We start from the raw sequence: 25,148 nt of genomic DNA, 5'->3' as shown, positions 1-25,148 counted from the left end.
CGAAGTGGCAGTATGTGATCCAAGGTAGTAAAAACTCTCCTGAAGCCAGCCTGTCCATGTGCTTGATGACCATGCCTCTCTGCCCACCTACATCTCGATAAACCCCAACTGTCTCACATGTAAACTGATATCTCAGGTACCTAGGTAGATGAGTGGCTGGCCCATCTCTCGGGGATCTACCTACTAGTGTGAAACTCAAGTATGCATGATCGGCTGCTATGCCAATGGGCCTACTGGAAATCGTGAAACCACGCACATCAGGTATCGTTGCAGCCGTCCCCGTCCCTGAATGACAACGTCCCCCCGTTCCCACGGGGGAACGGGCGTCCCCTGGTCCCGTCCCGTCCGTACCGTCCCCCTGGCCATCCCCAGGCCGTTACGCAAGTGTCCTTGCTCGAGACGGCGTTCCCACGTCTCACGTGGGCGTCCCGCCGTCCCTCTGTCACTATGATGCAAACACAGTATCCAAATCACAGACATACTCATCTGCTGCAAAGATTTCATCTTTTGTTCGTAAGATAGGTGGAAGCACCACCTTGCCATAGACTATCTCAAATGGAGCCTTATTAGTTGAAGAATGCACTGTGTTATTGTATGCAAACTCAACCAATGGCAAATACTTTTCCCAATTTGACTTCTGCTCAGATACATGACACTTGAGCAAGTCAAGCACAACTGAATTTGCTATTCCCCTCTGACCATCCGTCTGAGGATGAAAGGTTGATGAAAAACTCAAAGTAGTCCACTGTGCTCGCTCCCCCTTTAGAGTTCCAGTGTGTGAGAGCATCTGATCCTTGCCATCTCGATAAGCCATTGTATATGACCAACCCATGTGCACTCCCGAGTGTGAGAAAATGCCTGCCATAATCTGTAATCTCCCCCTCATCCTGTGCCTCAAAAGGCCAAAGTGACCTATGAGACCAAAATAATTACACCAAGTCCCTGTGATACAATGTCTCAGCTACATAAAAAATGGAAATACGAGGCACTAAAAATGAAAAGCTAAAGCTAGTACTAGAACTCAGAGCGTATAGCTCTCTACCCTCATCCTAATATATCCCTCATTGGGAGCTATTGCATGGTGCTCACGGTGGTGGGACTAAGCTAGTGAGAGAAGGTCCTCCTATGGTGGGAGATGATGGCCGCGATCTGCCTCAAGTACCAGGGTCATGGGCAAAGCCCCCGTGGGCAAGGGCGTCATGCTCTGCGAAGCACAATATCTCTGTCTAATCGCACTCCTCTCGATCGGGCTCAAACGACTACCACCAGGGGTTTGGGTGATAGGGTGGGGGCTGCTGTAGAGGTCTCTGCATGGGATATAGATGGAGGGGGTACTGCTATAAAAATCTCTGCCCCCGGAAGAAGTCTATAAGTTCCCTTCGCCTCGGTCCCCTCGCTGTTGCCGGCCTGTGGTGTAGTAGGGACTCTCTATGTCTGCGGAGCTCCAAGAGGAAGAGTACTAGGCATCGCTGATCATGGTAGTCCATGACCCTAGAAAGTGGACAAATCCATCATGGCAGAGACAATGGAATGTCCCCCTGATCTCATAGTATACCGGACACCTACACATGTAATGCTCCTCTATCTCAGCCTCTATGTAACACAGCTCACATATTTGCTAGTGCAATCCTCACCTGTCCATATCTGGTTATCTCTATCCGTAGTGGGAGGATGTACAGATCTAGCCAATTGCACACCTCACTCCAAAAGATAGGTATGTATGCATGTATCTCATGCCGTGTGATGAAGCCATCCTTTGCCAAGTGAAGCATATGGTCACAGTAAAAGCTCATCTTCATCCCCAATGGTTGTGTGGGTGACCTCCAAGTCCTGTGAGTATCAAGCCTGATGATATCCTGTCAGATCACTCTGTTCTGCTCTATGTGGCTGAGGTCATAGGTGGGGGCCTCTATAGTATACTGAAATGGCGGCAAAGCATCCACCTGCATGCCATGAAGTCCAAACCATGTAACCACCTATGCATACCAATACTGTGTATCCCCATCCTGGGCTAGCTGTCTAGAGGACACAAAAGCTAAGCGAGGGTATCTATGTAGAGGGAGGTCCCATAATCTGTGTAGGAATGTCATTGTCTAGAACAAGGCCTCTATTACCATCGGTGGGGCTCCCATCTCAGCCCGTACAATCTCATGTGGCACAGATGGCTTACTCATGATCATGCATGAGATTATCATCACGAGAGGTCTCTCCATATGTCCCCATCCATCACATACGTCCTCAGTCTCTAGGCATGTGGGCTCCTCACCCTCCATTTCTGTTTCTGTGAGCTCCTACTCACCCTCTATTTCTATGTCATTGGGTTCTTTTTTCTTCTTCCTTCCCTTGTGATATAAGCTTGGCCCCCAAATGGCAGCCCCATATAATAGTGTAGGAGTGACCAATGTGTCAAATAGCCATAGCTTTGTTCTAGGTTCTTGGAACTGTACATGAGCACACTTCTTCTCTAATGATCCCAACGCTGCATACCCTCATGTCAATCTAGCCTGTGCTGCCCTCCTCATAGAGAATGCTGGACCAGTAAAAGTGATTCCCAAGTACAAATATGAAGTGACATACTCCACTGTCTCTCCTCTGTATGTAAATTGTGGGGCAGATCTGACAATCCATTGTGGTGTGGTGTTAAAGATCATAACCTTGGCCTTGCCAAGGTTCACAATACGGTCCCGTGCCTCACAAAAGGCCTGCAAAGCATCCAAATGTCTTTGTAGCCCTTCCGGTGAATCTGAGATGAGGACTATGTCATCTGCATACAAGAGGATCGGTATCAAAACTCTTGCTAGTGGTGCTCCCTGCCCTCCTTGTCTATCCACCCAATCTGACACCTCATCAATGTAGAGTCCAAAGAGGGTAGGAGACAATGGGCAGCCCTGCTTTATTCCAATCGTGATGTGTATGATCTCTGAGTGTCCCCTTGGGGTGGGTACTTGGCCCAGCACCGACTCATATAGGGAGAGAATCGCCCATGACATCTCCACTGGGGCTCCCAAGTCCTGAAGTCTCCTCATCAGCTGGGCTCGAGGGACTGTATCAAATGCCTTGTGGAAATCTACAAAACAGCAATAGATCTCTTCCTGTGAGCTCTCCCCTCCTCAATGGTGCCCCTCAATGTAAAAATATGATCTAATGTGGAATTCCCTTTCTTGAATCCTACCTACCCTGGTGCTCTAAGTCGTTGTGCCTCAACCCATCTACTCAGCTCATGTTCCAAAATAGATCCATAAAGCTTGGACAGTGTGTGACCAATCGTGATAGTTCTTTAGTTATTTGGATCCATAGCATCTCCTACGTTCAGGATAGGTACGATAGTGTTACATGACCTGCTGTGAGGAAAGCCCTCACAAAGAGCCCTGATAACACATGGACTAGTATAGAGAAGAATAAAGAGAACACACACTTACACATTGCCACTCTCTACGAGTGGTTCACACACACACAAGCAATACCTTGATTTCAATAGTCTTGCCACATGTCCCAATTTAAGAGATGGTTCCTTCCATAAACTTCATCTCTAAAAATATCTCAGCTCGTAGAGACATTTTGTCAAGGATGCTTAAATAAGACCACCCATTTGCCTAGCTTACGGATGTAAAGACACACACAAAATTTCCATTCGGGGCTATCCAAAAATCATAACCCTACTAGATTTTAGGAGTGTGATCCTTTGTATTCGAGGATAATCCCCTATTCCCAAAGCTTGTACTTTCCAAATATATAGACATCATGGAGTCCATTAGACCCCTTTCATACTAAGAAACATCTAGGTTGGTGACATCCTCCCCAGCTTCTTAAAAGTTGTCCAACTTTAAGCTTCAAGCCATATATCCAAGATATAATCACGTCCCATCAAATGGGCGAGACGAGACAGCCTTATAACTAAAGTGCATCCATATGACGCTGTAGTCCGGCCTGAGAATCTGAGATAAGCACTATGTCATAGAAGAGTATAGCAATGAGAGTGCCTGCCAAAGATGCACCTCTCCCACCTGCCTAGTCAATAAAGGCTAAGATCCCATCAATATAGTTACCAAAGAATGTGGGAGATAGGGGGCATCCTTGTTTCACCCCAATGTTGCTAGTGATCTCCTCTAAAAATCCCCCTGTGCATCTAACTCATAATTACGGGGAAACGGCGTTTCGGCCCCTTTTTTTCATGAAACGGCGTTTCGGCCAGGTCCATGTTCTGAAACGGCATTTCAGCCAGAAACGTTTCCTGTAGGGGGAAACGGCTGGAGGAAACGTTTCCCCCAACTGGTGAAACGTTTCCCAAGGGGGAAACGCGCCGTTTCCCCCTGGTAGCCTGCAACAAAGCAAAACAGAAAAAAAAGGAAGCAAAATGAGGCCTAGCCTACAGGTGGTGTGGATTGATAAGGGGTGGGAGCCCTGATAGGGTGAGGTGCCATCTTCTTAGCCGTCATAGTTACGGGAAACGGAAATGAGACAGTGGCATGTGAGCACTATTTGTGAATTTTTAATATTCATTTGTGGCTCCTTTACCCTTCTCTATAAAACCCTTGCTTACGTGGCGTTTCCCCGTTTCCCCCCTTCCCAAAAATCTCGAAACGTCTCCGTTTCCATGGTTCCCGTTTCCGTTTCCGTTTCTGTTTCCCGTAACTATGATCTAACTCTCCCCACTACCAGCTCATATAATGAAATGATCACCCCCAGTAATCGCAGCCTCTGGAGCAAGCGGTCACGTGGCACTGTGTCAAAGGATTTGCGGAAATCCACAGAGCAGCAATAAAGGCGTCTGCCATCCGCCTTAGCCTACTCAATGAGGCTCCTCAGAGTGAAGATATGATCTAATGTAGAGAAGTTCTGACAGAAGCCAGCCTGGCCTGGTGCGCCGAAGCCCTCCCTCTCCCCAAGGCACTGAGTTGTGCCTCAAGAACTAATCCATAAAGTTTGGCCATGATATGGCTGATCATAATGGTCCTGTAGTTGCTGGGATCCATGGTATCCCCAGCCTTGTGGATAGGGGCAATAGTATGAAGAGACCAGGTGTGTGGAAATCCCTCCAAAAGTTCTCTGTTAAATATGTGCGCTATAAGTGGGGCGAGGGTTTCAGAGGCATAGGAGAGGTGCTCTCCTCTAATCCCTATGTGATCCTGGGAACGACCATGCTGGAGTCTCCTCATAGCTTTCTCTACCATGTCTGTGGTGAAAAAACTAGATGTAGTGGGGCGAGGCTCTGGTGGCTCTAGAAGTGGGGACTGATCAGGAATGTGATATAATGAGTGGGTGTATGTGTGCCAAATATGAGAGAAAGAGAGCAACTTGCAACGGTGGTAGAGAGCTATAAGTTTAGAGTAGAGAACCACCAAGAATACAGAGGAGTTGCCAACAAGGTAGAGGCTAGTTTGCAGCACTAGAACTTGTCCAAAGGAAGAGAGAGGGCTCCAATTTATAGATTTGGGGCTCTCATGAGCTAGAATGGCAAGTAAAAGCTATAATGATAAATGTAGAGATGAGGTGACAAGTGTGAGGACACTTGTCTCACTTTAATCCATTGTCTTGCCACATATCCCTTTTTTTTTTTCAAGTAAAATAGGGCTGATTATATTACCACAAAAGAGTAACCCTACTAGATTTTAGGAGTGTGATCCTTTGTATTCAAGGATAATCCCCTATTCCCAAAGCTTGTACTTCCCAAATATTTAGACAATGCGGAGTCTGCCAGACCCCTTTCATACTGGAAAATGTCCAGGTTGGGACAGTACACACATCGCCTCACCTCCCGAGTTGGTATGGGTTTCCCCTTTCTCTAGGCAAATCTCCCTCGTGATCTTTGGCAACTAGGAGGGATTTTCTAGCCCCCCCCCCCCCCCCCCCCCCCCCCCCCTCCTTGTCTTGTGGCATCCATAGGTGGTGACCAAGAACGGCTTCTACCTAGCTCAAACCTTGCAAAGGACTACCCCCCCCCACACACACACACACACGGCCCCACCCCCACGCCCACAACCGGTGAGGATAGTGGCATTCAACAACCGCGGGTGGCACATCCACTCCTCCCCTCTGAAGGTTGCAGGCAATCAGGCATGGCAACTATGGCTCTCAAAGAACAGCACCATATCCCGACCCAAGGGAGTGGTGCTGCCAGGACCTAGCCATCTTGCCGAAGGCTCCCAAAGTTCCATTATTTCCCTGCTCGATCCATTTGGGCCATCACATTCTATTTCAGGAGCTAGATGGTTTCATTGTAGCCACTGCCATGCGAACCCACGGCCTCTCCCCCAATTTTCTTATAGATTTACTGGCACCAACTCTCATGCGGCTTCAGAAAATTACCCTCTTTGTTTAACTGCTTGCACACACCAGTCTCACAGTTGACACATGACCAGCTATTGCAGGCTGGCCAGCCTATGCAGCCGCTGTGGTGGAGACTTAGTCACGTTGCCTTTGGGACTGCCCAAAAACTCAGCAGGATCGGTGGAGGATTCTCCAGTTGTTCACTTCCGAACCCAATACTCTCCACTTCATTACATGGGGCACGTTTGCATCAGCCACGAAGATGGCTGTGGCTCTACTCTAGGAGGACGATGGAACAAGCCTCACCCTTCAGCTCACACTTTCGGATCTCCACCAATCCTGCTTTCTTGCTGCCAGTCCCCCAGTGGACCCTTGAGACCTGTGTGAACAAGAGGTGGGAGCTTATCAGCAACACAGCTGGCACATCTATAAATGGATCTGTCACCCTGCCTGCAGATATGATCCACTTCATTTGAACGGACATCATTCACACTCTTTGTGCGAGATGGGAGCATCTCACAGGCAACTCAGATCGGATGCAGCAGTGTCCCGCAGCCTACTTGCACACCCAAAATCCAGGCCCCTTCTTCACTTTTGTGTGTGTGTGGTGGGTGGGTGTGGGAAGGTTGGGTGTTGGTTTGGGGGGGGGGGGTGGGGGGTTGGGGTTGGGGGGGCGACGGACTGATCTAGCATGACAAACCGCAGTGTGGTTTTTTTACCCCCTCCACTATTGCAGCCTCCCTTCAGGAGGGGCAGCCAGAGAGGGAGCTTATAGACCTTTCACGAGGCTTATAGATCTCTCGCGAGGGTTCTTTGTACTTGTTCAACCTCTTTGAAGGGTTGTAGTCTGCATCACACAGACATTTTCAAGGATCTTTTCAAAAGAAAAGACGACAATCATGTCAGTTGTAGTGCAAAACAAAGGAACGTCAAGAAGGTACAAATCAAACGAACATACAGCAGCACCCATGACATTTCTACATCAATCAGTCATGAATGGCTTTTACAACACAAATCCATGCCAACAATGGCAGAATTTAGAAACCAATCAAGATCTTGTCTTATATCACTGCTAATGAAGGCCTCTTAAAGTGCTTACTGCAAATGACGGCGGCTTCTTCCTAGCTATGGTCATAAGGGGTGCTTGCAAAACAAATGGTCGCATTCCAAATGTCCTTTTTGCAAAACCTACTTCAAGAGACACTTTCAATACGAGGCATCCAGGCTACTAAGACATGGCTTAGTCCCCATAACAGGGACCTTACATACATGAGCTAACCGAAGCCCGGGCATGACTTGATGAGGGTGGACCAATAAATCCAACGTAGTCAAATTAAGACCTTGAAAATTCCCATTCATTGAGCACTTTCATTTTGAGGGCATCTGTTCAAATTGTTGTTTGTAAAAAGGCATCCTCCAGAAGACCTTAGCCAAGTAGCATGATCCTTCGAGAGTACATGGAAATAGTGCAAATTTTCTTGATTTGTAAAAATTGGCACCCAATTTTTCTTCCATATTCAAAACCTTCAAAACATGCAAAACCAAAAACATGTTCTCATGCACCCATGTACAAATATTCCACAATCAATTAATGTAAGAAAAGGCAACAGGGGCATACCTCAAGACCACGTAATGCACCATAGATCGAACTTGCCTATGAGAATCGCGCGAAAATCCAAAAGAGAGTAAGAAACGGCCACCATTCAAAAACCTCAAACCTTAAAAAACTTCTAGCAACAAGTAAATTATAATGTTCCCTTTTCTGTCAAAGAGGAATATAGAGTCTAAAAATTTGATTCAAGCAAAACCAAGATTCCAAATTGCACGTTAGAAAATTAATTTTAAAAAAAAAACACACAAAAGTAATGAAATCTGAATTAAAAACTGCAAGAAGTTTTGCTGATGACTCTTTACTACTTTTGGAAGCTTCTAATGATAACATGAGAAGAGCCTGATGTTAGTTCAGACCTTTGCTAATGCTTATGGTTCCAAGTGTAATATCTTGAAATCCACAATCATAAGTCTTATTAAGGATGTTAACTTTGATGTCTCAAGGTGGAATTGCAGAGTGGTAAACGAGGGCCATGTTTTCAAACATTGGGTTTCCCTGTTAGGGTGGCTTGCTCTGGTAAGCACCTGGTGCACTGACTGCTATAGAGGCTGGCCATAAAATTTAGAAAATGGGATAAGGTGCTTCTTCCTTTTCACTTTAGAGTTATATCAATATGATATTTCTCGCGTATGTGCGCTTCTTCACAGTGTACACCCTTGCTAGACTTTAAAAGGTGCCACTGGGAGAGAATATTGAAGCAGGTTAGATCGGTGGAAGAAGACCTTGTTCTTTCTTAGATTAGTGGACCTAAAGCTTCACACCAAAGCAATGCTAGCCAAGCAGGTTAGCTTGTTCCTTGAGCAAACTCAGCCTTGGACTTCAATGTTGAAGGAGCTAGCGCAAGAGGTGAATTAAGTCATTCCTCGGGCAGAAGTTGGAAAAAGTTATGGGGGTTGCTGGAGCGGCAAGGGTCTTTCTTTAGATACTCCATTTGGCGGTCACACTTGTTTGAACCCCTGGCTATGTTGGATGCCAAAAAATCTAAAGGACTTAACAACAGTTTGTCATATAAAGGATTTGTGGGATGGTCCTTTGGTAGGGTGAAGGAGTGCAAACAACTGTGGTTTGGGATATCCAAATTTAATAAGTCCTTGCTCATCAATGTCTTGAGAAGAATAAGAATCCTGCAAAGCAATACTTGCTTTACCTGGGAAACATGGACTAGCGTCTCGGCGTGGCTAGAAGGGGGTCCACAGCCTATTTCTAACACTGCTAGATTGTATCTGCATCTGATGGAGCTGGAGATGGAGATGGACTTCTCAGATTTGAACAGGATATGGAGAATAAAGATGAATGACAAAGAATGGTCAGCTAGACATAGATCAATATGGACTTCAGGCCTTCCTCAGCATGTCCTCCTTGGGGCTACTCCTATGGGGTGCAACATGTTGGATAGAGACATCTCTTCTAGTAGATGTCCTAGATACAAATCTTCTGTGGAAATCTGCCATTAGATGTATATGCTTATCGGAGGTGTGGACTACATGCTATTCTGTTCGGTGCCTCCTTAGGTCAAGGGGTTAATATAGAAGCCCTTATTTGCCTAGTGAAGGCTAATATCTATCTTTTGATGCAGATGAACTACTGGTCCTCAGAGACTTTTCAAAGCTTGGCTCAAAGAATATGAAGGATGAGGGTGATGGAAGTCCACTGGTCTCCCTGCATCTGGTGGTACTCTTTCATCTAGTGATGGGTTTTTTGAAGATGTTGAGACTATCTCCCTTGGCGTCAGGATTTGTTGCTGGTGCTGCACGACTAGAGAGATCTGAGCTTCCCTTGGAGGATTTCAGTTGCTGCACCTTGCAGAGGGTGAGGGTAATTGGTTTTCGGGCACGGGAATGGCACATTGATCCAGCACCGGCCAAGGTGGCCAGGGAGAGATTATGGCGGCTATGGATATGAGAGTGCCGACCTCTCACGCACCTTCAATGGGACCCGGGAGAGTGGACTTGGCATGATCCAGCGGATCGGAGGAGGCCCTGGATGCCCCCTTCTTTGCATGTACTGCCTAGCTAGGCCGCAGGATCTAGATGCCTGAGATAGACGGCACACTGGCACAGTAGCACATTGGCAGTCTCAGGGCCTCTCACAGTGTTTCCTTTCAGATTTCTGGAAGAGACTGTGGGACAGCTTTTGGCCTAGAAAGATCACCCTCTTTCTTTGGTTGATGGCACATAGGAGTTTGGCGGTGGGTACTTGGCTGGCACTTGGAGGTCGACTGGCAACTTGCCCGAGGTGCGGCCAAACCCAAGAGTCTCAGAGACATTGCATTTGCGATTGCCCAAAGGCTCAGCAGATTTGGCAGCGGATTCTCCGCATCTTTGCTATGGACAGGGCACCAACCCGGATCATTACGTGGGACACTATCGCTTGGGCCACAGAGGCTGGAGTGCTCACGGCTTATGAGGAGGATGGGGGAGGACTAGGCCTTCAGGTCTCTCACCATCGTATTGTAGCAGTACCAGTCATAGCCCCACCTACAAGCAACTGGCGGCCAGGCTCATGCCAGAGATGGGTAATTTGCAGTAGCATAGCACCCTGGCACATTTGGCGTGCTAGATGTAGTGAGGCTATCAAGGGTACCCACACTCTATCGGGTGAGACCATCAGGAGCATATGGCTTGATATCATTCACACCCTCCGTGGTCAGTGGGGGAAGCTACAGGGAGGTTCTGGCCGCATGCAGAAGCAACGGGAAGCTTTCTTGAGACTTTGGAGGCCTGGCCCATTCTTCACAGAGAGAGGCGGTGACCCCATTTGGCATTACAGACCACCTGTGTGGTTGTTCCCACCCCCCCCACCCTATATGAGATAGCCTTCTCTTCACAGAGCGGCCCGCCGGAGGAGAAGCGTCTCGGGAAACAACCACCTGTGTGGTTGTTCCCCCCCCCCCCTCCCCCCCCCCCATATATGAGATAGCCTTCTCCTCATAGAGTGGCCAGCCGGAGAAGCGTCTCTTCCCCTTATGATCATAGATTCCTGCCCTTAAATGAGGCAAGTTTGTATTTAGCCCTTCGGGGCTGTTTTTCTATAACTAATTGAAGGATCTTTCTCCTGGGAAAAAAAAAACATCTATGGCCTCCACGTCGGGTGAATCAACCACATGTATATCGATGAATTGGTTCAATGTAGGGATGGCATACTTGCAACAAATGCATGGAGAACTACATAGAGATCTGGTATTAGCACATGATTATATGCAAGATGCACGATGGATACGACACCATCTTCTACTTGCCATTGCTCCTGCCCGCTTGTCTTTTGCCCGCCATTGCTACTGTCCTCGCTGCCCCCTCTTGCACTTCTTGCCCTCTCGTCTGCCCCCCTTCTCTTGGCTTCCCTTTCTCCACCACGCTCAAGTACGGAATTTTTTAAAACAAGTTTCAAGTCGGCCTTTCATTCTTATTAGCATCATGGCTAATCAACCTCCTCTGGTGGGCGAACCATCCATTTTTCACAAGACGAGCTTGAGTTCGTCTTCGCCAAAATTGAGAAAGACTCAAAGATGACACTCATTGGTAAAATATTTGGCTCTCACCCCTCCCGTATCCAGGCCCGCAACTAGGTACTTGCGGTGTTGCCTTCCGACTCTGCACTCCACTTTAAAGATATGAGGCTACTTGCGAGAGGATTCTTCCAACTACAGAGGGGGGAGTCTCATAAGTGCTCAAGGGCAGCCCCTTCCCTTTGGGCCCAAGGAAGATTTTCTTCCTACCGTACACTAGCTATTTCGACCCTATCGAAGAAGTCTGGGACCGTTACCTTATCACACTCACATTCCCATGTTTTTCTCATGCTTATTGGCCATTGTTGGAGGCCATTGGGGCAGCCTTTGGGGTGGTCCTTCAAGTGCCCACCATCCCAGGTTTTCCCACTTCCACTGCCTAGGCAGTCGCTGCCTCGACAGATGCTGTTCCCAAGGTTATGGTGTTGGCTCATGACGGTGAGCCCTTTGAGGATTTTGCGCTTCTTCCTAGACCTAATGGTCCCTTGAAGCAACGTATGGAAACATCTGGCAGACCTCACCAATGTCGGGTTAGTCACCAAGTGGGGCACTTTGCGCAGGATTTCCCTAGGGCTAGGGGTCGTAGGCGGCGGCGCAAACGCGCTCCCCAAGCAACACAGCCTATTGCTCCACTTCGGCCAGCCCTTCGCCAGGAGTGGCGGTCGTCTCTCACGGCCGCACTTCAGGTGGGAACACTAGGGCACAAGATGAGGCCCTTCCCAAAGACAATGTACACGATGATGATGTATTGGGTCACAATGATGAATTTGTAGAGTCATCCTCACAGAAGGATGTTGTATCAGGGCAGAATGACTATGTTGAGTCTTCCTTGCTTGGGATGGACACTATGCAGGATGCACTTGATATGGATACACAGGACATGTTGCCATCTTACAAGGCCTTGCAGGATGTGCAGCAAGAATTAGGTCACAATGTCCCGCAGGACACCCATGCATTGTGCACGTATGCAGCGACTGTGCAGAGTCCAAGACAGAGTGAACATGCTGACGTTGGACTCTGCTCCAAGGATTATCCTCTTCTTCAACATTACGAGAGGCGGGTCCAGACTCTCGCCAAGAAGTTGCTTAGGTCCGGATCCAAAACCCTCTCTTTACCATGAGGATTATCTCATGGAATGTACAAGGTCTAGGGAAACTTCCCACGCGCAGTAGGAAACGCCTTGTTAAGGATCAGCTCCACCCAACCCTTATTGGTGGACCTATGGATGTGTTGGTTCTGCAGTAGCACAGATTGGATATGTTTCAGTATGGTAAAACTGGTAAGATCCTCTCTGGACATACTCTTTTGTCCAGTGCACATGGGACCAAAGGTGGGGTATGCATCTCAGTGTCAGCATCACTTTTGCCTCATGTTATTGGCCATGGTGTTATCATACCTGCTAGGGTACAGTGGATTATGGTTATGCAAGATGGACTTGTAGAAAATATGAAAGCTAGAGCAGACTAGAAATGAAACAAGAAAAATGTAAGACAAAGAGTTACCTTGAGATGAGTGTAGACAAGACACAAGATTGATACATTCATTGATGTGACACCTACAATTTATAGGTGAGAAGTACAAGATTGAGTAGACTCACTTATGGGATAAATGTAGAGGTGCCACATGGCACTAGACTCAAGACACAAAGACTCAACTGAAACTAGACTAGAGAAATAGTACACCTAGTGTGCACTTATTTCCAACACCCTCCTTAAGTGGACACTAGGAGGAAGACAAAAAGACAAGACTATGACATGACAAAAGATAAGACCAAGACAGAGAGACTAGACAAGGATTGAGAGACAAGCTAGAAGACAAGATGGACAAGACTAGAAGACAGACGTAAAGACTGATCCACTGAGAGACAAGACATGAGAGACAAAAGATCCTGAGACACCCCTCCTCAAGTGATATCCTCATATGGGTCCACAAGGGTAGGGACAATAGACAGACAGAGAGAGAGAGACAACCAGCCAGTAGAGTGGTCCCACAGAGAGAGAGACTTTCAGATAGACATGAGAGAGACTGACAAATAGAAGATAAATGGGGACATAGACAAAAAATGCCAAGAGAATGTGGGTAGCTAATCCACAAAAGAGAGGCATATAGACTGATAGATAGAGTGTCAAAGACATGTGACAAGATAGACACACAGGATAGACACATAGACAGAGAGACTGACTGATTGTAGATAGACAAAGAGATGGACCTTGATTGATAATCCCTCCTCAAGGGCAATCCTCCCGCTAGAGTGGGTAATGCAGGGGTGCCTCTTGGATAGGGACAAAGATAAGTCCATGTAGACAAAAAGACATGATATTACCCCATGATCTACATCATTGGTGATCAATGGTGGTAGATAGCATGAAAGCATAGACAAATATGAGAGAGATGGGAAGGTCTTACCATATTTGGCAGTGTCTAATCCCGTACATGAGAGACAGATAGATGAAGGGAAGGTCTTACCACTTGCTGAAATGCAAGGGCAGTGTCTAATCCCGTACAAGATAGAGAAGTAAATGAAATTCAGAACTCTCTTTTTTTCTTTTTTCTTTTTTCTTTTTTTTCTTTTTTTTTTAATAAAATAAGAAATAGAGAGTAGACTGAAAATAGAACACGACATACACTTGATTTCTGTTTCAAATTTGTTGCTGCAGGTCTGGCTGGTCCAATGGACAGCTAACCCACATGTGAAGATGAAGAGGAAATGTGAAATAACAAAGGGGAGAATGCCTTTTGCACAGATGTTGCAAATCAGGTCCAAAATCAGCATTGGAGTTTACCTTCACAAAAGGAGGTGTCAAGCTGATGTCGAGAAGACCAGAGATCCAAAAATGACAAGTTGTTGCATGAGTTGAATGTCCAGGAGGTCCACGACTTGAGAAGACATGTTGATGAAGAAGAGAGTGCGGGGGTAGCTGCTGCATGTGCAGTACTAGAGGACAGGCCGGTAAGCTCAAGTAGAGAGGCGGCAGCACCATGATGAACCCCCGCAGCAGCAAGAAGAAGAAGGCGGGCAGTTGTTGGCATGGCGGGCAGAAAAAAACGCAGCTATGGCTGCAGCAGACTGTGGATAGGCTGAGGGCAGCGGTGGCGCAAATGCATTAAGTCGGCGCTACTGTCTGCAGAGTGAGCAGGCGCAAAGAAGAGGGGGAGCAGGGTCATGGCGAAAAATACACAAAGGGCCATCTTGAGACTTCTAGAGCAACGGGTGCAATGAAAAACAGCGGGCGCAGGTAACCACCAGTTAAAGCTCTCAAGTATTCAACAGGCGGACAGCAAGTTCAGGCCGGCGGTTTGCTACAGCAGCAGGTATTGGATAGGTACACACATGTCCCAATGCTGTGAATCTGGCGAGGGCAACAGATGGAGCTAGGCGGCGGCCTGAAGATATGGCGAAAGCTCATAGAAAAAAACAAGGAAACCCTAAAACCATGGCTCTGATACCATGTAGAAAATATGAAAGCTAGAGCAGACTAGAAATGAAACAAGAAAAATTTAAGACAAAGAGTTACCTTGAGATGAGTGTAGACAAGACACAAGATTGATACATTCATTGATGTGACACCTACAATTTATAGGTGAGAAGTACAAGATTGAGTAGACTCACTTATGGGATAAATGTAGAGGTGCCACATGGCACTAGACTCAAGACACAAAGACTCAACTGAAACTAGACTAGAGAAATAGTACACCTAGTGTGCACTTATTTCCAACAGGACTCAAGCTGGGTATCTTGAATATCTATGCGCCTAATGTGCGGGGAGAGAGGGTGGCTCTATGGGGCACCATCACAGATCTTCTACCCCTGGCTGATCATTGGATTGTTGGAGGAGACTTCAATATGGTTCAGCAGCCATTGACAAAAAGGGTGGCCACGAGGGCAGAACACACCACTTGGAGAGAGCCTCCTCGGAGAGATGTATACTCTCCTTCTATGGCAAGGATTGCTGGACAGAGGATGATTTCCAGAGGAGGCCTAATTCCTTATCTTACTCATGGCATAACTATAGAAGCAGGGATGAGAGATCATAAGATAAGGCTATAAAAGAATTGTAAATGGTGAAAGTATTATCATAGTACAGTCATTCTTATTTGGTGCAACTCCTCTCTTGTGTGTTCTCTCTCTCTCTCTCTCTCTCCCAATTAAAAAAGATTCATGAAGGAAGTTACAATTCACACCCGTGTGGCCCCCAAGCATTATAAGTTTCGCAATGCCGGGCTTATAATTGGAAGGCCGCAGTACTTCCAAGGTTCAAATTCGCATCAGTCCGACGTGGAGGAGGATACAAGACACCAATAAAGTGAAGGTGTCCATTCGGAAGGTGATAAATTGTTTTCAAAGGTTCTTGCACTTTCCAAATCTTTGAAAACAGGGAGAAGTCCGAAGCTATCTACAAGGTACCTGTATCTCTTTCGGGAACACGGCATGGTTACGATTATCATCCTTTATGTGGATGATCTCATTCTCACTGGCGGTCATGTGGAGCACATTGGCGTGACCAAGGCTGCCTTGTCAAAGGAGTTTGAGATGACCGACCTAGGCTTACTCCACTTCTTTTTGGGATTGGAGATCTAGCAGACCCAGAGGGGGTTTTTTGTCTCTCAGCAGTGGTATGTTCATGAGTTGCTTGAGGCCTTTGGGATGGAGAACTGCAAGCCTATTACTTCGCCGATGGACCCAAACACAAAGTTAACTGTTAATGATCCTTGTGAGCCAATTGATGCCTCGCATGTAACATGCGGAAGCTCTGGGTAGTCTTCTTTCAGCCCTAAACACTCTTGGAAACCTTCTGATGCAAAAACGCAGGTAGAGAGAGAGTAGAGAGTGAGAGTGAGAAGTGCTGGAATTTCAGTATATACTATGGTACAAAAAGGGTACATATCTTGCAGCCCTTGGCTACCTTCCTGAAAAGGTGGTTAACCCTAAAATCTGTCCCCTATGGGACCTCTAATGATCCAATCCCCTCCATGTCCATCTTCTACTGGTTCATGGTCTTTATCTGTTTGCCTCTTCTGGATCTAGCTCTGAGAATGTCCATGGCATCTGTGATGCACATGACATCGCAGCATCGGAAGTTGGTTGGTTCATTGATCTGGTTACATAGATGGTGGAGGGCGGTTCGGCACTGGAGTTGAAGATGATTGTCGGGCGCAAGAAGGAGAGCATGATTGTAGTTCTCAAAGCTACCCCAAGGGTCTCGGGCCTCAGGCTGCCTCTTCACACACAAGAGGAGTTACCGGACTCTGAGTTAGCAAATGATACTGCTAGTTTTTGGAGGCTTCAGAGGCTTGCCTCTATGCTTTCCACACTGCTTTGGAGATGTTTTGTCGCGCAGCAGGCGCCTCCATTAATTGGCACAAATCAACAGGATTTTGGATTAGTGACTCTCCGCAAACAGATTGGGGTTAGGATGTGGGGTTTACCTGGATTGAGAGAGGATGCACTACCAGATATCTTGGCTGTCAAGTTGGCATTGACATCTCGCCTGCACAACAGTTCGCCCCTGTGCTCATGAGCATTAAAAGCAAACTTCAGTATTGGAGTAGAGCACGAAGCTTGATTTGGCCTCCAGAGCCTTGGTAGTGTCAAAATAGTTTTTCAAAGGCTTGCATGCTAAGAGACAAAAGTAAAGCATACATCATGTGCAAAAGCCTAATGGTCACTGGACCAATGATGTGAATGATCTGGAAAGGCAATGTGTGGCACATTTCTAATCACTCTTTGCTAACACCAAGGCGTTTCTCACAAGAAGAGCTGAAAGCGAAAGCCAAGATGCTTATAAATGTGACACCAATTCTTGATCAACAAGAAGCTGCACAGCTAGAATCTCCTATCACGAGCATGGAATTGCAAACTACTCTTGCTAGACTGGGTAAGTGGAAATCACCAGGATGGGATGGATTGACTGTGGAATTTTTTCAACATTTTCGAGAGAAATTGGAAGACATTTTATTGGCAATGATAAATGATGCATGGTTACAAAGAGTGATGGCAAGAGGACCTTGTGAAATTGGCTCCAAAAAAGAATGTATGCCTACATTTGGCTAATTGGAGACCTATCACTTTAATGCCAGTGCTATACAAATTGGTGACAAAGATGCTCTCCATCAGATAGCCAATGTGCTTAACAAAGGGTTGTATCCTACCCAATATGGTTTCATACCTAGACGACAAATAACACACAATATATGTAATGCTTATGTGGAAATGGAGTATGCCAAATATACTGGTCACAAGGTATTGTTACTACAGGTAAACATTGCCAAAGCATTTGATACAGTGCATTGGGACTTTATTATTGCCACCATGTAACGTCTGGCGTTCGGTCCAAAAATGATAGAAGTCATATACTGGTTGTACGTAGGCAACATAGCTAGATGTATCATTGGGAAAGGATTATCATCACCCTGGAGTTTGGGAAAATCAGTTAGGCAGGCCTGCCCACTAAGTGCAACGTTGTAGGCAATTACCACTCATCCTCTACTGATGTATATGGATATTCTTACTCAGGAAGGATAATTAGATGGACTGGTGAATCCAGACCGGTCATCAATGGTTGCATAAGCATATGCTGATGACTTCGTGGCAAATACTGAAAACATATCCATTTTCATCCACAATGTCACATATATGACGAATCCCCAATGTAGACAGATTGTATGCCTTTCTTGGTTGAGACAAAGCAAGCGGTCGATCAAATACCCTCCTCCAATGAATTCTCTGCAAGAGCATTGAGTTACCTCGATTCGGAGGCCTACCGAACCATTGTAAATGACATAATATAGCTTGCCAATCTTGAATGAGAGCAGTCAAATACAAAGAGCCTGGAATACGACCAATCAAATGCCCAAAGACTATATCATCATAATCGATAATCCAATGTCCATATCCATCTGTTTGCATGTTAGTGCACATAGCTCCCAACACACGTGCCATGGCTTGACTTTCTCTATAAATGCACGTAGAAGAGTGGCCTTCCTTGCCAATATATGATAATGAATATTAAGGACATTCAGCGCACCATGCATTTTAGGCAAACATATGAGCTCTTGTCTTAGCAAACATAACCCTTTTCTATCCGCTTTGGTTTTCCATAGGCATTCCATTGCTTTAGACATGAAATTATCAATCTGTTTGTGTGACCAAGGTAGCAGTGGAAGAAAAAACTGGACATATGCAATTATTATTGATTACACTATCTGCAATCACACATGTAGAGGCCATGTAAATAATTTCCAATATTCTATTTTAGATTGCAATTTGCCCATCACACATTGAGTCTCATCCTTCAAAGACAACTCCCAACCAATGGGATAACCCAAATGCCTGACTATCTCATTAGGTGGCAAGATCTGACCTGGCCACAAAATCTCATGCCAATCATAATTTTTCAAAGGAAGCAACTTTGATTTTTCAAATTTTACATGTAATCATGCAGCCAAACCATACAGGGATAGTGCTTTCATAAGAACCCTTACATTAGCCCCAATATTCTTGGGAAAAAAGAAAGAGTCATCAGCAAATGCCTACGCCACATTATGTACCATCCACCATAGAGACCATGTAGGTGCCCATCTTGTGTCAGTTTGTCCATGTAAAGGAGCATTGGGTGAGTCGCAATGGCATACAATAGCGCACTAAGCGGACAACCCTGCAAACAGATTTCCCAAGACGCCAACAAGCTTAAAGTTCTCCACCCAAAATGTATTTAGTTGTTCCCTCTTGGTAAAGCCAAAAGATGACATTTTTCATTCTAGGCCCAAAGCCCATTCTATCCATTACCCGGGCTATAGAGTCCCGATGCACTGTATCAAAGGCCTTGGCTATGTCCACCTGCATGATGAGAACATCCTGCTGCGTATACTTCGCATATTCAACGCCAATAGATGCATTTGCTATATTGTCGGTGATTTGTCTTCTAGGGACAAATCCATACTACGCTAGATGTAAACCTGCATGTAGGACACCCTTTATTCAATTAACAAGCATCTTGGTAACCAATTTATATATGACAAGCATTAAAGAGATAGGACGCCAATCCAATATAGCTTCACAAAGCTGTTTTTTGAACAGTAATTTTAGAAGGCCTTCTTTCCATGAGCATGGCAACTATCCAACATTCTAGCAGTGATTTACCATAAGTAAAATTGGCGATTTCAAAATATTCCAAAACTTTTGAAAGAACTCCACAGTCAAGCCATCCCAACCTGGAGACTTCCATTTGCCTGGACCTTTTATAGCATCATCCAATTCTTGATCTGTGAAGGGCTCATCCATATTGTTAGCCTCTTGCCGTGTGATGACAGGCATAACCTGTTGTAAGAAAAGTTCTCGCACATCAAGAGCCTCCCTCAAAAGTGGGAGAGGGGCAATGAAAATGCGAGAAAAGTATTCATGGCAAGCATCTGCAAGCTGAGTTTTTATGCATGCCCAAGTACCATGTGCTCTTTTGACTCTTGCAATGCATTGTTTTTGTCTGGAAGTATGCAAGCCTTTGAAAAAAGATTTTGACGTGCAGCCTTTATCAAGTAATGGCTTTTGTCTCGCCCTAGTTTGCCATTTATTAAGCTTACGTTCATCATTATGGCAAAGACAATTTTCAGCTTGTGTTAACAACTTCTATTCATCATTATTCAGCTCTCTAACCTGGCTGATTTTGATTTCAGTGTACTCTTGCACTACAATTTTTGCTTGTTCTATTTGTCTTCTATTCTCTCCCATGTACCATCTGCCACAGTCATGTATCATAGCTTGCATTCATTGTACAAAGCTGAACCAAGCAATATCTATATCGTCTTGCATGTGCATGAGAAGGGGAAATACAGCTGAATGTACCAAATCAGCGAAATGAGCATGTGACAAATAACTATTATTAATCATAAGTAGCCTTTTGTGAGGTAATAGACAGTCATTGTCAGCCATGCCAAAGTATAGACAAAGCCATATCGGCGAATGATCAAAGAGGCGCAATGTGTGTTCAATCCACATTATACATGTGTATGCATCATACTGGCAGCATTTAGAAGATACCATCTGTCCAAGCATGCTCAATAATGCAAAATAGCATTATGATGAAAAGTATAACCCTTTGAATGCGGCATGACCTATGTCCATAAATCACATGCATCTAAAGAAGTCATTGTTTGAGTCCAATCTTGCTTTTCAGAACACATCATGTGAGAGCGGTGAGAGGTGTTATCATGAAAGTCACGCGAATTATTGGAATCCCTTGTAATAAAATCATTTGAAATCCATGGATATGTTCATAAAGAGCACCTCATTGCAGCTCTATATGCTGAGGTTTGTGATGTATAAATACTTGCAAATTCATGCAACTCTCTTGCAATCATACATTGCACAAGAAAGGCCATTTGGATCATTGTAAGCCAGTATATGCTATAACTCATGCTTAACCATTATAAGGGTGCCAGAAAAAGCTTGGGTTCCTACATAGAAAATATGATCTCTAGAGAAGACTCCTTGTCTTCCAGCAAAAAACTGTGATGATTATGTTCTTGCAAACAAACCACATGGGGATGCATAGTATTTACATATGACCAAAACAACCTCCATTCATTTACATCACAGAGGACTTGTATATTGTAAGTGAAGCACCTGATTGGTATGAACATATTTACCATACGAGTAAAAGAGAGGCTACACCTCAACTTACATGGCAGCCTCTGCCTGACTGCTCACGTCACCATGCAAAGAGCACTCTACAGCTTGAAAATCAACCGTATTTGTATGCAATGAATTTTATGCACCATGAGCGAACAAAGAATCACCTCTCACTACCGCCGCCCAAATCCTACCTACTCCTGTAATATTGCCTATAGTGCCAGGCACCATAGTAGTCAAACCAAATGTAGAAGCCCCCCTCTATCCAGTTGCGAGAGACCAGAGACCTGTGTCTCCGAGTTATTGTTTTTTTGGGAGTCTACCATGCATCAGAATCAAGTCTATCTTTATCTTTCGCATTTACCACATGAGAGCCTATCGAGGCAACTTTTGCTTTTCCTTTATCCAAGCCTGCATGTTGTAAGTGAGTTACATTCTTCCCCTTTTGAGTTTGTACTAAAGGCGTAGGAGCACCTTGAGGAGAGGGCATGGCCGCAACAGGTGGCCGCAATAAAAGCGACGGACATTCTGATTGCATATGTCCAAACTTTTTACAAGTGCAACAGGAACCTGTAAAATTTCCCCATCTTGAGCTTTAAAAAACCTTCCTATGTTGGGATTCCTTGCATTTCAACATCCATCGCTACCCTATTAGGGGTTTGTTTATCTATATCCCAAAGGATACAAAATCTGTTTACACTGCCGGAAGATCTAGGGAGGGCACACAATCTTATCCCAGCGATTCAACCACTCTACATGTGCGATTGTGGATAGTGTAGTCAATAATAATGTATATATATACCTAGATAAACCTAGGAACATGCACAAATTCACTTTATAAGAAAGTGCAATTTATACCTCATGGTAGTCATCCACAAGACAATAAACCATCAACTCCATCATGCATAGTATAGACTAGATACTATGACATCTTCACTAATGTCATCAATGTCCAATAGTGGGTGTAGAACTTGGTATCAATATATGCTCCCACACACACACACACATCCCACGCACCCACACACACACACATAAGAGCATACAATCATACAAAGCTCTGTGTACTGAGTTTTTGTCACAAAGCTCCGGAGATGCAGGGCAAACTCAGCCATAATGAAGCCTAGCACTAAGGATCATAACAAATAGAAAGACTTATTACAACAAAAAGGCCATATGTCCAGTTTTATCTTCCGCTGCTACCTTGGTCACACAAACAGATTGATAATTTCATGTCTAAAGCAATGGAATGCCTATGGAAAACCAAAGCAAATAGAAAAGGGTTACGTTTGCTAAGGCAAAAGCTCATATGTTCGCCTAAAATGCATGGTGGGCTCAATGTCCTTAATATTAATTATCATATACTGGCAAGGAAGGCCACTCTTCTACCTGCATTTATAGAGCAAGTCAAGCCATGGCAACGCATGTTGGGAGCTATGTGCACTAACATGCGAACAAATACATATGGACATTGGAGTATCAATTATGATGACATAGTCTTTGGGCATTTCACTGGTCGTATTCTAGGCTCTTCATATTCGAATTCTCTCATTCAAGATTAGCAAGCTATATTATGTCATTTACAATGGTTCGGTAGGCCTCCAAATCAGGATAACTCAATGTTGTTGCAAAGTATTCATTGAAGCAGGGTATTTGAATGACCGCTTGCTTTGTCTCAATCAAGAAAGGCATACAATCTATCTACATTAGAGATTCATCACGTACATGACATTGTGGATGAAAATGGATATGTTTTCAACTTTCCACGTGCAGTTAAACAATGTAATTTGGGGATGCATCATAGGCCAATCCGGAGGGTCATTTCGGAAATGATGCAGCCGTTTCAGCCAGTCCCAATGCTTGAGGAGACAAAGAGACTTCAAGATTGGTGTTTTGATAGGCAACTTACATGATATACTTCGTTGCCTTTTGCCCAATTGTCTGTGGCCAAGGCTTATAGGTTACTCCCATGGATTGAGGATCATGCGAATCGCCTTTGGCATATGTCAAAATCTCTTGCTTGGTGGAAAGCTCCATCGAAAAGAATTTGAAAGAGTGGATTGCCCCTCAAGCAACAATTATTTCTATGGAGATGTCTGGTTAGGGTATTCCCAGTGTGATCTCTTTTGGCACAAAGGCATATTGCCAATGCATCTTGTAGGTAGTGCTCCCATCTTACAAAGATAGTGCCTCACCTTCTTTGGTATTGCTCTTACTCTTAGAATTTGCTTGATGATTTGTCCAGACATCTCCGGGCTCGTTTTTTAATGGGTCATAGAGTATAAGGACCAGAGATGTGTCGCACTACTCTAGCATGAGAAGCGTTGTTGAATATATGCCTCACAATAGAGGCATGATTTGCCTTTCAACAAGTTTCTTAACAGTAATTCTCCATCCTCAATAATGATTTATCAACACCAAACACATTTAAAAAACATTATTCATTGGTCAAGAAAATTTGAAATCACCTCAAGATATGCTTGCTCCAAACTTGTATCACTGGGCACATAAAGACGGTAGCTCTCATCTGTCTCAAAATCTAGCTGCAATCAATCGAAACAAACAAACTCACCTTAATAAGAGTAAAACATTTTATTTGGTAGATAATTCTCTATATTAACAGTAGCAACAAGAGGCCATGCCAATTGCTGTTTAAAGTTACTCACGGTGTGATCATCTGAAGAGACATTTACTACGAGACGTTGAAGATAGAGCTCTTCAGCATATGGGAGGGGTTCTGATGGATCAATAATGTTGAATTCCGACTGGACATGTGAGAAGATGATTTGTTTGTAGCGGTGAAAGGCATCGGAGATGAGGTAGGAGTTGTCAGACACTGGCAAACCATCCACAGCCAGCGCAAGGTCCAGGTGTGGGGACACCCAGATGCTGGCATTGCCCCGGCTCACTTGGGCTGGCATGGGCCACAGGTAGATGGCTCCTACCTCACCATCATCATCCGATGTGTGATAGGGCTTCTCGATGGGTAGTGGCCATAAACCATGGTCATGGCCATTGGTAGATCTGATCCCAACAGTCCTTGTGAGGGTTGCACACACCAGCAGCAAAATCTTCAGCAGTTTGGAAGCCATCTTGAGGTCTGCGCAAGCATATAATTGAATGTATAACTACAATGAACCTGTGCGATCAGAAAAAATGATAGGATTCTCACACGTACCACATCGACAGAGAACTGAAAGCCCTCCTCTTTAGCTTAAAGCTCCAGTATATGACGAACAATAAGCGCAGATGGCGAGTTGCAACACGCATGCGCCAATTGCAGTGTGTAATAATTTACACGCATTTCACGTCGGAAAGGTAAGCGTGCGGATCCTCCGCTTTTACTCTAAAGTTTGACCAGCTTCATTAATTAATTGCAGATATATATAAATTATATATCGAACTCATAGCATATCACCATATGTTATATATTAATCGTTTTAATGGGCTGTCTAAGGTAGGTTTCATGAAGCTGTTGAATATATATTATATATCGAACTCATAGCATATCACCATATGTTATATATTAATCGTATTAATGGGCTGTCTAAGGTAGATTAAGCACCATATGTTGAATATATATTATATATCGAACTCATAGCATATCACCATATGTTATATATTAATCGTATTAATGGGCTGTCTAAGGTAGATTTCATAAAGCACCATATGTTGAATATTAATTAATGGAGAATCTAACGTCACCTCTTACATGACCATATCGACATTAATTTATTAATCCCATGTGGGCATTAATAAATTAATGCCTAACCTTAGCATATGCTAAGGTTAGGCATCTTTTAGCCTCTTCGTTGCATTGCGGCACACGTAGAGAGATGACGATAGCGAGAGAGACAAATGACCACCACCAGAGAGAGAGAGAGAGAGAGAGAGAGAGAGAGATAGAGAGAGAGAGAGAGAGAGAGAGAGAGAGAGGTCACACCCTACAACGAGACAGAGGTGCTGCTCTAGCCCATAGCAATTAAAAACCAAGAGTGATTGGTCTACAAGTGATCGAGAGAGAGAGAGAGAGAGAGAGAGAGAGAGAGAGAGAGCGCCACCCACCCTTGAGCTACAAGCGACCAAGAGTGGCTTGGTCTACAAGCGAGGACCGAGAAAATGAGAGAGAAAGAGAGAGAGAG

General features: G+C 44.9%; 1 protein-coding gene across 1 annotated transcript in view; it reads right to left on the bottom strand.

Moving 5' to 3' along the window:
* HEXO1 (beta-hexosaminidase 1) overlaps window positions 1–24,365 on the bottom strand; it is a 184,200-nt gene extending 159,835 nt beyond the window's left edge. The window contains exons 1-4 of the mRNA XM_086819059.1: window positions 24,185–24,365; window positions 23,673–24,106; window positions 23,475–23,549; window positions 7,886–7,921 (exon numbers count right to left, since the gene is read on the bottom strand). Coding sequence (XP_086675185.1) covers window positions 7,886–7,921; window positions 23,475–23,549; window positions 23,673–24,098 — 537 coding nt within the window. The 5' untranslated portion in view covers window positions 24,099–24,106; window positions 24,185–24,365. The remainder of the gene's footprint in view (window positions 1–7,885; window positions 7,922–23,474; window positions 23,550–23,672; window positions 24,107–24,184) is intronic.
* Window positions 24,366–25,148: the final 783 nt, after the last annotated feature.

This window comes from Cibotium barometz, chromosome 25 (assembly GCF_041138505.1).
Source record: "Cibotium barometz isolate CiBa-2024 chromosome 25, ASM4113850v1, whole genome shotgun sequence".
Taxonomy (NCBI): domain Eukaryota; kingdom Viridiplantae; phylum Streptophyta; class Polypodiopsida; order Cyatheales; family Cibotiaceae; genus Cibotium; species Cibotium barometz.
Note: the sequence above shows the minus strand (reverse complement) of the source record. Positions and strands in the feature narration are given on the sequence as shown.